This window comes from Myotis brandtii, unplaced genomic scaffold (genome assembly GCF_000412655.1).
Source record: "Myotis brandtii unplaced genomic scaffold, ASM41265v1 scaffold441, whole genome shotgun sequence".
Taxonomy (NCBI): domain Eukaryota; kingdom Metazoa; phylum Chordata; class Mammalia; order Chiroptera; family Vespertilionidae; genus Myotis; species Myotis brandtii.
Window position 1 is genome coordinate 4,634,572 of NW_005366873.1, and position 13,213 is coordinate 4,647,784.

The window sequence follows — 13,213 nt, forward strand, 5'->3', positions numbered from 1 at the left end:
GGATGTTTGAGTGATTTATCTCAAATATACTAGCTGTGACCGTATTTGAATTCTGAGTTCATGGAGCAGTGTACACTAGTTAAATATGGCTTTTCTTTTACAAATTCAAGGCTTGTCAGATGAAACTCGTTAACACAATTATAAAAATTATAAACATCTAATTCGTGTATGGTGTAAGTTGGTGGTCTAGTTTCATTTTCTTGCATGTATCGGGACAGGGAGGTTTATCCTTCCCTGATGCACCATGGTGGCCTGCACAGGCATTTGGGTCAATCGTGAACCTGCATCTTCTGTTGGACCGGGTAAGTCCACCACCACCACCATACGCCAGGGAGGAGCAGTGGCAATGGTGGACTCAACAGACTTTAGTGTGACTATTTCACATATGCAGACAGATGTGCACACCACATCTTGGATATGGAGGCCACTAATGAACCCTTTTGGACTATATAATAAGTCACTGAAGTTCCTGGGGCAATTTAGGGGAAAGTAGAAATTCCAAGAGGAAGACGCTGTACTTTCCACTAATACAGCAGGAGGATGTTTGAGTGATTTATCTCAAATATACTAGCTGTGACCGTATTTGAATTCTGAGTTCATGGAGCAGTGTACACTAGTTAAATATGGCTTTTCTTTTACAAATTCAAGGCTTGTCAGATGAAACTCGTTAACACAATTATAAAAATTATAAACATCTAATTCCATTGTCTATATCTAGTTCATTTAAATACATGATCTAAACCAGAGAAACTATCCTATAAAATCTCTTCAACAAAGACACATTACATTTATCAGAAAACTCCATTCATACATTTCTAAGACCTCATGAACATAAAATGGTTGTATACAGAGCTGTTTATAATGTGGTTGCCTTCATACAGATAAGTAACATGAGTATTTTACCACATTTAAGGCTGAAAAGAAAAGAATCTTCCAGATATACTCATTTATCTTTATATAAACTACAGAAAACTTCTGTATACCTGGCAATGGGTCAATCTGCTCTTCTGAAACTCTATCTTCTCTTTACAAGACCAGTGCTCTAACCCCTGAGCTATGGGGCCCACTGTTATCTTCTCTCTAAAACACAATTCTACTTAAACTTTTCTCAGTTCAAAGTAGCTGTAACCAATGTTCTTTGAGTCAGTAAGGAAAAAAAATTAAGGATACCTATTATATCACTAATTATTCACATTATAATAGCTCTGAAAAGTAGGCATTATTTATTTTATTGAATGCTGTTCCAGGAAGTACAGAAGGCAGATTCCGTAGATTAAAATGATACAAAAATAAAATGTGCATTATAAAAGTCAAGCTAATGAGAAATAAGTATAAGGAGGCGAGACAGAGCCAGGAATGAGGTTAAGACACAAAGTTCATGCTATAAGACTCTATGCATTCAATAGAGATGAGTCAAATTTTATCTAAATTCTCTAGCAGTCAACATGAATCAAAACAATCTTCTCAGTGTGCTGATTTACAATGGCTTTAAAGTTAAAATTAAAGAGAATCACAACTATTTGTGAAACTGATGAGACATTTCTGCTGGGTGAGATGAGAAAGCTAAGTAAGAAAGTTTGAAATATTTGTCCAAGGTCACATAGCTGTCAAGTGCCAGAGACAAGCACTCAGGTCAAATGGATTTTTCATTAGTGATAATGCTTTTTCACTACAATATATCCCACAATATAGTGAATACCATGCTAAAGCTTCAGGATGATCCATGGTGTCATACAGGGGAATGTATAAGCCCTTCTGTAATCAACTAAGAGAAAAATATGACTTGCCCCTTTAAAGCTAGTGAATAGCATCCATAAAGTATAAGAAAAGAAAAATTTCAAAGTAAATAAAATTTCCCAAGCCTTTTTATATAGTTGACAGTGCTTCAATAGATAAGAATTCTTCTATTCCAAAAGATTTAATATTTTTTGTCATAACATTTATAACTCATTTTAATGTTTCAATGAAATATTATTCAGAACTTGCCTAGGTTATAATAATGTAAAATTACTAATGATATAAAATTGTTTCAGCTGTTTTTCAAAGCTTATCAATAAAATCATTAAACTTTCATTAAAATTTTAAAAATAAAATACTTATCTTTATGATAATCATATTTCTACTAAAATTCAATGTTAGCAAAACAATCCTTTTTAATTGAATCAGTTAAATCTCACAACAAAGTCTTGAGATAGACAATGATTTGTTCAAGGCTGCACAGCTAATACATAATGAAACAAAGATTCCAATCTGGGCTCTCAGGTGGACACATGATCTTTCCTTAATTTTATCAGAGACGGGTTGTTATCACTGAAACCAAATACAACTAATAAGGCACCAGGCATGTTATGATCAGAAATACTGAGTAAATCTCTTAGGCTAGATTAGAGCATTAGGTTGAAATGACAGAGCAAAAAATTATATAGCAGCAGATTATATGATCCAGGAGTACTTGCCCTCTTACATCTAGGAATTCTCCCATCAAAGTAGAATGAGAAACTAACTTAGAGCAGGGCAGCAAGGTCACATGCTGGGCTTCTGAAGTCAGGTGAAAAGATCAAACAACACATACAAACCACAGCATAAACTGTGGCTTCCATCTCAGATACAGAAGAGCAGAGAGGAGGAAGTAGAGGGGGTTATTACACCATGAATACATGAACGTGAATACTCCAGGTTGCCATCAGGGTGATAGAATCTTTGAGACCTTCAAAACCCAAAATACAATTTAAGGAATTATGATTATAATATTCAAAGTGTAGCCACAAAAGCATAACACGTTTTAAATTAGCAATACTGTATATAACTTTATGTATACAATTTTCACAAAAATATTTGCTTACTATATTTAAGTGAGTTTCTCAATGTCACACAGCTAATACGTGGTGGTGAACCCAGGTCCAAAACAACCATTGTGTGTATGTATGTATAAAAAATTGTATAAACAGATTGAAACCGGAAATGATGAGAAAATGGGCTGACCTCTAACTTAGACCAAAATAGTCTGCTATTACTCCAGGACTTCTATAATCTGTTATGTAATTTTTTTCTGTATCTACCATTACCACCTTGTGCTCTGGTCTAGTCTAGGAGGTTCGCTCAAGTATTGTCTCTGATCACAACTTGTAGTTTTCTATTCTTGCTCAGAATATTCCACCAAATGAAAATGCTGGCTTCCACTGTTCCTCTATCTAATGAATTACCCTTTACTTAACATTCATCTTAAATGCCACCTTCTTCTTGAAGTCTCTCTTTTAATCACCTCATTTAGGAAAGATCTCCTTATTTCTTCTCTTTATACCCCGTTCTGAATTCTTTTAACATTTGCCTATACTACACTTAGGGTACCTACCATATGATTGTGATTTATTCTTCCTATTCTACTATACCACAATATCTGATGGCTGGACTGTCTTTTACATTCCTAGAGTCTCCCTGGGTATCTAGTTCAGTGCTCAATTAATAAAATTGTAAGTTAGAGTTTTCTTCTTATTTCCCTACATATAAGAAAAAAAAAAGAATGTGATCTCAATCTTGACTGAGTTAATGATAGCAAAGATCCATTTCATAGTTTATTAGTGCTGAATCTGAAGCTCTAGGAAACAGTCTCATCAGTCTATCACTTGAATGAGAAATTCCTCCTGTGTGATTAGGCCCGTCCATCATCTAATGGGAGAAAGTCATCTTTTTTTATGTAAGAAGTGAATATTCACTGAATGTTATAAATTTTTAAAAAGTCATTTAATTCTTCAACTCAAATAAAATCATACTTGAAAACTTGGTTTGTCCCCCGAATATTATAATTTGGACAGCTTCCTCATCAAATGCATGTCTAAAAAAGTATGATAAAAAAATCACTAGATAAAAAACAAAATGTTTAAGTTAGAGAGAGGGTGCCTTAAAAGCCTTATCTGAATCTCATACCTTTTTATTTTATACATCTTCTGTCGATGTTGAGGGAGTGATCCTGTAAACTTTGAATTTATAAGGTATGGATAAAAATAAACTTATAAAAAACATAAAAGATTCAGAGATTTGAGATTTTTGTAGGGTACGAGTATACTTTTAAGTACATACATATTTCTTTATACTATAAACCAAAAGTAGAATTAATTTGAAATGTCAGATCTGAAGGCTTCTGCATCTAAAATCAGAACTTTCAGGAGAAAGTGAAAGATTTTTAAATCACAAAAAAAGAGGACCACTTTGATAAAAGAAACTGACCTGATGCAATTATCTCAGTTAAGGCTAAAAAGAAATCACATTGGCTAATTTATAAGTGATATCTAACTCATGGAAATCAGGCAATACTGATAAATATCAGAGATGGATTTAAAATATCCACATGTGGATATTCTACATCATAAGAATTATTAGAGAGAAAACTTGGAGCAAAAAGAAAAAAAAGATTACAGACTTGCTGCTCCCAAGGCACCCTACAATTATGTTATTAGATCTCTCCTAAGGAGGGATTAGGAGCATAACAAACTTACTTAGAAATTCTCCATTAAGAAATGTATTCATTTGGAAATAGATTACCACTGGTCCTGTTGAAAGGAGAAAAAACAAATAAACCAAATTTTCTTCTGGATGGTCTTTCTCCTGTATGTAAGTCTTAATTAATATGAAGCTAAAGGTTAGAATAAAATCTCTTTTTGAAACTGGTATATAATTAAAATGCAAACAGTTAATACAGAATACTTGCATCTTAAACTTCTAAAGTGCCCAAATAAATCGTGGTGATTTTGACTAACTATTCTAATTAAGGCACAGTTCAATTTTAGGCCTTAATGACAGTGATATTCTAAAATGTATGATTTTGAAGTTTCTCCATTCTTCAAAATAAGCGTATAGCATCACACATCACCCTGTCATGTGCCTAAACGCTCACCATCTACATTCCTGTTGTGCTATCTTTCAGAATAACATTACACACTTCTGTCAACTAGTCTAAATTGCTTCCTATAAGTGGTAAGGCTTAAGAACTTGCATTCTTTTTCTGAAACCCACCGTTTTCCACATTAAACAGTAAAGTTCTATAGGAGCTTGTTGGACAACATTCAAGTGTTTAATGACTCAAAGCCTACTCAGCTATTCATATACTCTTCATCCATGTATTCAGAATTTACCAAATACCTACTATGCACATGTGCTATTAGTTTTTCAACTTACATACTTCAACTTTGATGAGGCATCATTTAATTACAGTGGTTTGCCATGAATGGTTCATTCTGAGACAAGGGGGAAAATGACAATCTAGGGTCTCCATAGACATGTAAATGAGGAGTATATTTGTCAAAGAAAACTTGTGGCTTCTCCCTACTGCATTAACAAAATCTCTAGCTAAAACCAGTTTCCTCACCAGCATTTAATTTCTAAGACAAATACTTTCTTAAATTAAAAAACATTATGACAAAAGGTCATGAAATTAAGTAATAGTTGGAGTCTGGATGAGACAAATTCTAAGCTCTTCTCTTATTTTCTCAGCTCAAGACAATAATGTGCTGTTTGTTGTTCAAATTTACAGGCACCAAAATGTCTTCTAACTAGAAACTCTTCTTGAGTGGGGTTAGATTAACTTGAGCAACAGAATTTGAAGATAAATGAAAAAATAATATATGGGTGAAATTATTTCATTGTTATTGAATGCTTTAAGTGCTACAGCTTAGTGGTTAAGGGTGTGAACTTTAGAGTTTAAATTTAGACCCCACCATGTAACTAAATTTGTAAAAACTACAGTTATTTAATGTCTTTAAGTTTCAGTTTATTCTTCATCTGTAAACTAGGGATATTAATACTTCTTTGATGGAGTTTTTGAGGATTAAATAAGATTCAATACATAATAGGTGCCTGGCACACAGTAAATCCTTAATAAAAAAAAAGTATTACACTTTGCTTTTATTGATTTCTCTCCTGATTTCCTTTCTTCCCAAATGAACTCACCATTTTAAACTTACCACTTACCAATTTGTTTCTTACAAACACAAACTAGAAATATCTTTGATTTGTATCTTATTGGCTCTGAGTTTTGTCTAATAATGAACACCAATATTCACAGGAGGCCCATAGGTTTTAAAAGACTTTTATTAGTAGAAACAACTCAAGCCTGGGCTTAAAGGAACAAAGACAGTCCAAAAAGACAAGAGGTCTTTGAACTCTAAAACCTCTACAAGAAAGAAGCAGGTTGAGAAAAATATAGTTGCCAACACAGGCTGCCTTTCAAGGAAAAGAAGTAATGATTCAGAGGATAGACCCCAAACCCCAGAGGACTGAGCCAGCAACTAAGGAGACTCATCCCTGGTAAGTAGAAGGACTGAGTCCTCAACAGGGGAACTTCCAAGCATTTGCCCAAATGGATTTCAGAATTGCTATGGGCGAGTTACTCCTTTATAACCCAATTTTCCCTTTTTTTGAACAGGAATGTTATAGCATTATCTTTGCCTGCCCCACCACTTATCTCTTTAGCTCTTAGTTCAATATACTTATCTCTTCAGTTTTTAGATCAATAGATTGAGAGGAGGAGCTGAACTTAAGGAATTATACCCCAGGACCAGATTTATACACCTCACCAGATTTTGATGAGATTCTGGATTCAGGCATATAATATGGTACTGGAATGAGACTTTTGCAGGGGTGTTAGGAAAAGGTGGGTATATTTTGCAGGTAGGAGGAAGGTAAATAAACTATGACAGACTGTAGTCTTTTAAAATAAATTGGGAACAGAGAGTGAACAATCCTCCCCTCATAAGGTAGAGATTAATTCCTGTCCTCTTGAGTATGAGTTGAACTTAGTGACTCACTTCTAACTAATAAACATGGTAAGCATGGTAGTGTTTAATGTCATAAAAGGTGCTGCAGGCTCCTCTTTGCTCTCTCTAGGATATTTTGGAAGAGAACGCTCAAACAGCCTCAGGTAAAGGTCCATGTGGCAAGGTACTCTGGCCTTTTGCCAATACCTATGTGAATGACCCTGGGGACCAGTCGAGCCCTTAGATGACAGCAGCCCTGGCTGATGTCTTGACTGTAGCTTCATAACAGACCTTGAGTTAGACCACTTATCTAAGCTGCTCTGAATTCCTGACCCACAGAAATGATGAGATATTTAAAGCTTGTTGTTTTAAGCTGCTAAATTTTGGGGTAATTAGTTATGTAGCAATAGGTAACTACTACAGGCCACTATGTATAATTTCCTTTGGTGAGAAGTTCGTTGTTAAACATGGCAGGAAAACAAAATTTTACACTTTCACAAACAAGATTTTAAATTCACTAGCAAAAATCTAGGGGGAAAATGATCAATCCACAATTCCTTTAAACCTTCTTTGTTACTCTCTGGGCTAAAGATTATCACTCTTGCTAAATGAATATAGAAATAACAATCGATATATTGCCCCTTCCTCATTATTTTATTAAGTTCCCCAAGGCATAAGTAAAATTGATACTTTTAAGCCAAATCACAAATGAAAATACATAAATATTAAAAATTAGATAATCTACTCAAAGTTATGCTGTCTCTGGTTTAATGGGGAAATTATAAAACAAAAAAACTTCACATGGAAATGTAGTGTAGTATTTCTTCCTTTTAAACTTTATAGTTAGAATTGAATGGTCCTTTTTTGAGCACTTCCCAAAGAAATCTCAGTATTTAATAATCCTGCACAAAATCTGAACTTTATCTCATTCTTTCAGTTACTTTTTACTATATATTACATAATCACTGAGCTAATAAGTTAGAGCTTAAAAATGGGGTTTCTTTAGAAGAGAAAATATATCTATTTTGATTCAAATAATTAACATGTCCTTCAAATATTTCTAAACACAGAAACTTAGGTTTCATAAAAGAAGGCACTTAACATTTACTCCTTCATGATGAAGTCTAGTTAATCTCTTTTCCATTGGGAAAGGGTTTCTTTAAAGGATAGCTTTAAATTTAAGCTACACTTGTCCTAGCTGGTTTGGCTCAGTGGACAGAGCCTCATCTGGGGACTGAAGGGTCGAGGGTTTGATTCTGGTCAAGGTTACATACCTTGGTTGCAGGCTTGATTCCTGGTCCCGATGGGGGCATGTGCGGGAGGCAACTCATCAATCGATGTGTCTCTCTCACATCCGTGTTTCTCTCTTTATGTCTCTCCCCCTCCCTTCCACTCTCTCTAAAAAATTCAATGGAAAAATATCCTCAGGTGAGGATTAACACACACACAAAATAGTAATAACAAAATAAATTTAAGCTATACTTAAATTTCTCAAAGCTTGCATTGCTTTTATAACTTGTACTTGCTTTTTATCTAGGCCACTAGTATAGAAGAATTGCTCAGAGTGGAATTCCCCTTTGGCTTTGGACTTAACCTCTGTGATTAAATTCACAAGGGCACAACAAAAATGATTTACCAGGGCCACCCCAGGCAGTTCTATGTCTCGGTGCTTATTTTAGTACCTAAGTTGGAAACCTAATATAACCCTAACCTGGGCATCATGTGTCTATGTGTGCTGAACTCTGTCTGCCTTAAGGGGACCATGACCTTCATTTTACATAAAGTTATGAATTAATTTTGCATCTTAAATTAAGCTGTTCTCTCATTTTCTTACTTTTACATGACCTTTGAAATTCCACTAAGGGTAAAAAAACTTGAATATAATTTGTAAGGCTTGGATACTACTGTGCAGACAGAATTTTCATCTTGAGTTTAGATTGTAGTCCACTTGTAATCTAATTAGTTTAGTGTGTATGCATGCATGTGTGTCTGCATTAGATATATGTAACATGAGGCTGCCCAATCTCAGACCTCAAAAACCTTACGTCTTCTTATGCTGCTCTGATTGTCAAGGTACCCAAAGGAAGAAGAAAATATGTGCATGAGATATACCTCACTCCTTTCTTGGTTTCTAACACTTCAGTAATGACTTTCATTTCTTCAGAGATATTCAGTCTGAATTGGATGTCCTTTAGCTCAGAAGCATCTTTCAATGAAGCATTACATTCAGAAATCACCCAAAGAAAATTGACACCACCAAGACAATACTGTTTTGTTATTAAAGCCTTGCAAATTAAATATTTAAATTAGGTGTGCATTTTGCTTCTGCAAGATTGGGGGCAACTAATCACTCTTCCTCCATCCCTCTTCTAAACTGAGAGTTAAGATACCTCCGACCTCATTATATCAAGGTTTCCAAAGAAGAAGAAAAAGTATAGCCTTCTTATTATTTCAACTCACAGGACTTTGCAAGATCTGAGTAACTCGTTTCCTCTGTTCCATCATATTGAAGTCTTGTCGTAGATCAGGAGACATGTTCCTCTCTCTGATGTATTCTGGGTCATTTTCATTGATGCGATCAAAATACCTCTCTTTGTGAGGCATGCTGGGAGGAGGAGGAGTAGTGATCACGCCTTGGCTGGCATCTGAACTCATGCTTCAAGCCTGCTGATTCCCCTTATCTGTATTAATAAACACAAAGAAGGACATTAATGGTAAGGTAAATTCATTATGAAATTAAAATTTACATGGGTCAAGCAGAACCTCCCCCTGCCCCCAGCCCCTAGAGTTAAGTGGTAGCTTTCTTTAAAAAGTAACTTCTCAACAAAATATCAGATCAATTTTTTAATTAAGGTAAAAAATGTCTTAGATTGTAATGCTAAATTGGAAATTGATATTTTCAGAGCTAATGGAAGCTTGTGGTTCAATTATAACAATGTCACCAACTGCTGTTCAATTTTTAAAGAAAGTAATGATCAAAATACATACGCCACATCTAAAATGGCAAATTTCCACAATTAGTGAGTACTGTCAGTAGAGCTCTTTTTTCTCAGTTATGATTTTGTTAGACCAAACTTTGGCCAGATTTAAGACCCACTACATTTTGTAGTGAATATAATTTACTGACATGAGAGAAACATGCTTTAAGATTTTTAAATGATTCAACAAGTTCCCAGGGAAAATGTAGGAATTACTAAGATTGCTAGATTACATAACTTCAGCAAGATGGTACTTCAAAAATCCAAGTAAAGAAACAATGAAAAGCTATTCAAAAACCACATGAACAGCTGATTCACTTAATTATCATGATTATCACTGATACTAAGGATTAGTCTTGATTTCATGCTAGGGGAACAAATTCATTTGGGCTTTGCTACAACTGAGCACCTAACTAACTATAGCTAGATCAACAGGATAGTCATTTAATATTCCTCCCTCACCCCCACCTGGGATCTCTGTGTTAGAAGTTGAAGTCATCTAGCTTGGTGCTTTTCAAGTTGTCTATGATGGCCTTCTCCAACTTACTGTGAGCCAATATTTTTGTAAAATACAAAATTATGCATTTAGATGTCTTGGCAATGTCAAACTGCAATAAGTTTCTAAACACATAATATCAGTCTGTACTTGTCACAGACAGTCCAATGTGCAGACTGGTACTAGATCCTGAACCACACTTAGAGGAGCAATGACCTAGCAGAGAGCAATAGTCACTGCCAACTAAAGGAATGCTTCCTCAAGTTTTTAGAAGTGACATGGTAGTAAGCCTAAATCAAGAGAAAGGGAGACCACTGATGGTGTATTCCTTTTCCTAGTTGTTCTTTTGAACTGAGTATAGAAAATGCAAAAATGTGCAAGAAGGAACCAGAAAAGGAAACAAAAAAGAAACTGTAAAAATGGATTTGCTTAACATAATTTTCTCTACGGATCATGACTTCCACTCCTACAACTTGTTCAGTATAAATGAGTGGGTAACAAAAGACCATTCTGACTAACTACAAAGTGGCATTTTTTTAAGTAATTATTTGTCTGGTGGGAAGAATCACTTCTTAATAAGGGGAATTAAATGTAAAACATCCAAGTATTCTTTTTCCATTTATGTCAAAATCTAAGGGAAGAGAAGTTTCTGTGGACTCACAACTCTGCAAATTCCACAACCTCAAAGTCCCAGCGGAACACTTTTCTAGTTAGATCCAGAAGGGAAAAGGCAAAAAAAGGTCATGTTCATCTTAGAGATCTGAATCCCTGATAAAGACCAGGGACATCTGGTCTCACCTTTTAAACACAGTTAACAATCAATTTGTCTCTAACAAATTAGTCTTCTGTGATAGATTTCATCTCTAAAGCTGCCTTGACCCAACTTAGCCCACGCAAACTTATGATAAGACATTAAAACTTCTTGCATTAATTCTGGTCTTAGAAGTGTAAACTCATTGTTTAAAAATAATTTTTTGCAAAACACATTGAAATTATTTCCTTCTTCTTGCCAACATTAATTTCATAAACAACATTCTATAAGCTATCTAAATTACTTTAGTGTACTACACTGAAAATTCAGGAAATATAGCTTAAAAAACACTTTATATGATACCACTTAAATGAAATTCTGATTTTGTGACTAGAAATCAATTAATCAGTGAAAAAAATGTAAAAAATGAGCTTTTATATAATTGAGCCTTCCACATCCTAAGTCATTATTTTAAAAATTGAAAGAAAAAACAATTAAAGAATGAGTGATAATTAAATGTGTTCTTCAAAGTTGTTTTTTTAAAATTTCTTCTTTTTATACAACATCTACTACTAGTGGAATAACTCTGGCCATATTATATTCTTCAAAAATTTGGGTTTTTTTGTACTGTTATTAGTTTGGCTTACCAACCTATGGTCTTTACCATTATCTTGCTATATAAAAAAAAAGTGGTATACAGAGCACCAACTGTAAAAAAACTTTCCTTTTTTTCATATCCAGCTGGGTTATCACATGTCTAGAGGCCTAATCAATCTTTGGAACATTATTTTCTTAGAAGCTGTTTATTATGTCATGCTGACTTTTAAATGGCCAACTACAGACTAAGCGAGTACTTGATTAATAACTGGGATATCACTTAACAAAGAAATCAATTCTGTTTCATTTGCCACAGTAGGCTACTGGCTTAAGCCATTTTTAAAAGACAGTCCACAAATATTGTCTTTAGTTGGATTCTACCTATTTCTCAATTCCAAAAGCACTATTTAGTTTAATGAAGAATAGGGTTAGATAACAAGTTTGTGATGTTTATACAATAATTTTATGAAAACACAGCAAAAAGTAAAGAATTGTGGTAGATTCATTTCATTTTCCCAGCATTGGTTTAAGAAGCTGATAAGTGAAACATTAATAAGTAAAAGCTTATAGTTTGAAGAACTCATTATGATTAACACATTTTTCGAGTAAGGTAAAGAGAAAGCTACTTCTAACCACCTACTTAAATAATAAAAGAACATACTATATGTGTATAACACTTTGTAGTTTATACCATCTCTTAAATCTTTCTGATTTTATCTTTGCAGCTATAAGTTCAGGTTGATAATTGAGATGTTCAGTGGATTAAGAATCCTGCCCCAATTCATATTGCTTATGTCTGTGGCAATATTCCAAGCCATGATTTTCTGTTTCCTAGTTCACTTTACAATGACACATACTTTTTCACATATCATAAAACATAAGAGGACTCCAAAATTTTGAAACGTTTAGTCTAAATTCTGTCCTGAATATTTAACAATTGGAGCTTATGGCATTTATAAAAAAAATAAGGAAATGACACCAAAAAAAGGTAAATAAGATTAGAAATGACTCACCACACTCTGACCTTTTTAAAACTTCAAAAGCTCATTATTTAACTTGGCTTTTTAAAAGAAGAAGTTTCAAAGTTTTATGCACATGGAATAAGAATTGGGAATTTATATAAAGGATATAGAATAAAGAATAAGAATAGTAACTTCTCCTTTTACATAGATTTTAAGCCAATCATAAGCACAACTGATTATCTGCAATTCTGTACACCAAGTACTACAGATTGAACTGTATTTCAAACTTTGAAAACGTTTAGGATCCACAAGATTATCTGAATATAAACAAAATTCAGAAAAATATGGGAGAAGCTTGCACCATTATTTTCAATAGCCAAGATAATAGAAACAAACTAAGTGTTGATGAATGAACAGATTCTTAAAAATGTAATATATATATACAACAGAATACTATTCAGCCATAAAGGAAAGGAAATCCTGCCACTTTCAACAACATGGGTGGACCTTTCGGGCATTATGCTAAGTGACGTAAGTTAGATAGAAAAAACCTTGTACATGAAATGTTCAGAGCTGCACTATTCACAATAGCCAAAAGGTGGAACCAACTCAAATTCCCTCAACTGATGAATGGATAAACAACAAATGTAGTATTATCCACATAATGGAATATTATTCAG

At 34.0% G+C, this 13,213-nt stretch overlaps 1 protein-coding gene across 4 annotated transcripts in view; it reads right to left on the minus strand.

Moving 5' to 3' along the window:
• ADD3 (adducin 3 (gamma)) overlaps positions 1-13,213 on the minus strand; it is a 54,781-nt gene that overhangs the window by 20,260 nt on the left and 21,308 nt on the right. For 3 of the 4 annotated variants that reach the window (XM_005874548.2, XM_005874547.2, XM_014546406.1), the window contains exon 2: positions 9,210-9,430. In XM_005874548.2, the coding sequence (XP_005874610.1) occupies positions 9,210-9,404 (195 nt within the window). In that variant the 5' untranslated portion in view covers positions 9,405-9,430. Of the gene's footprint in view, positions 1-4,493; positions 4,548-9,209; positions 9,431-13,213 lie in introns of those variants that run through there. The other variant, XM_005874549.2, reaches the window with a different exon arrangement.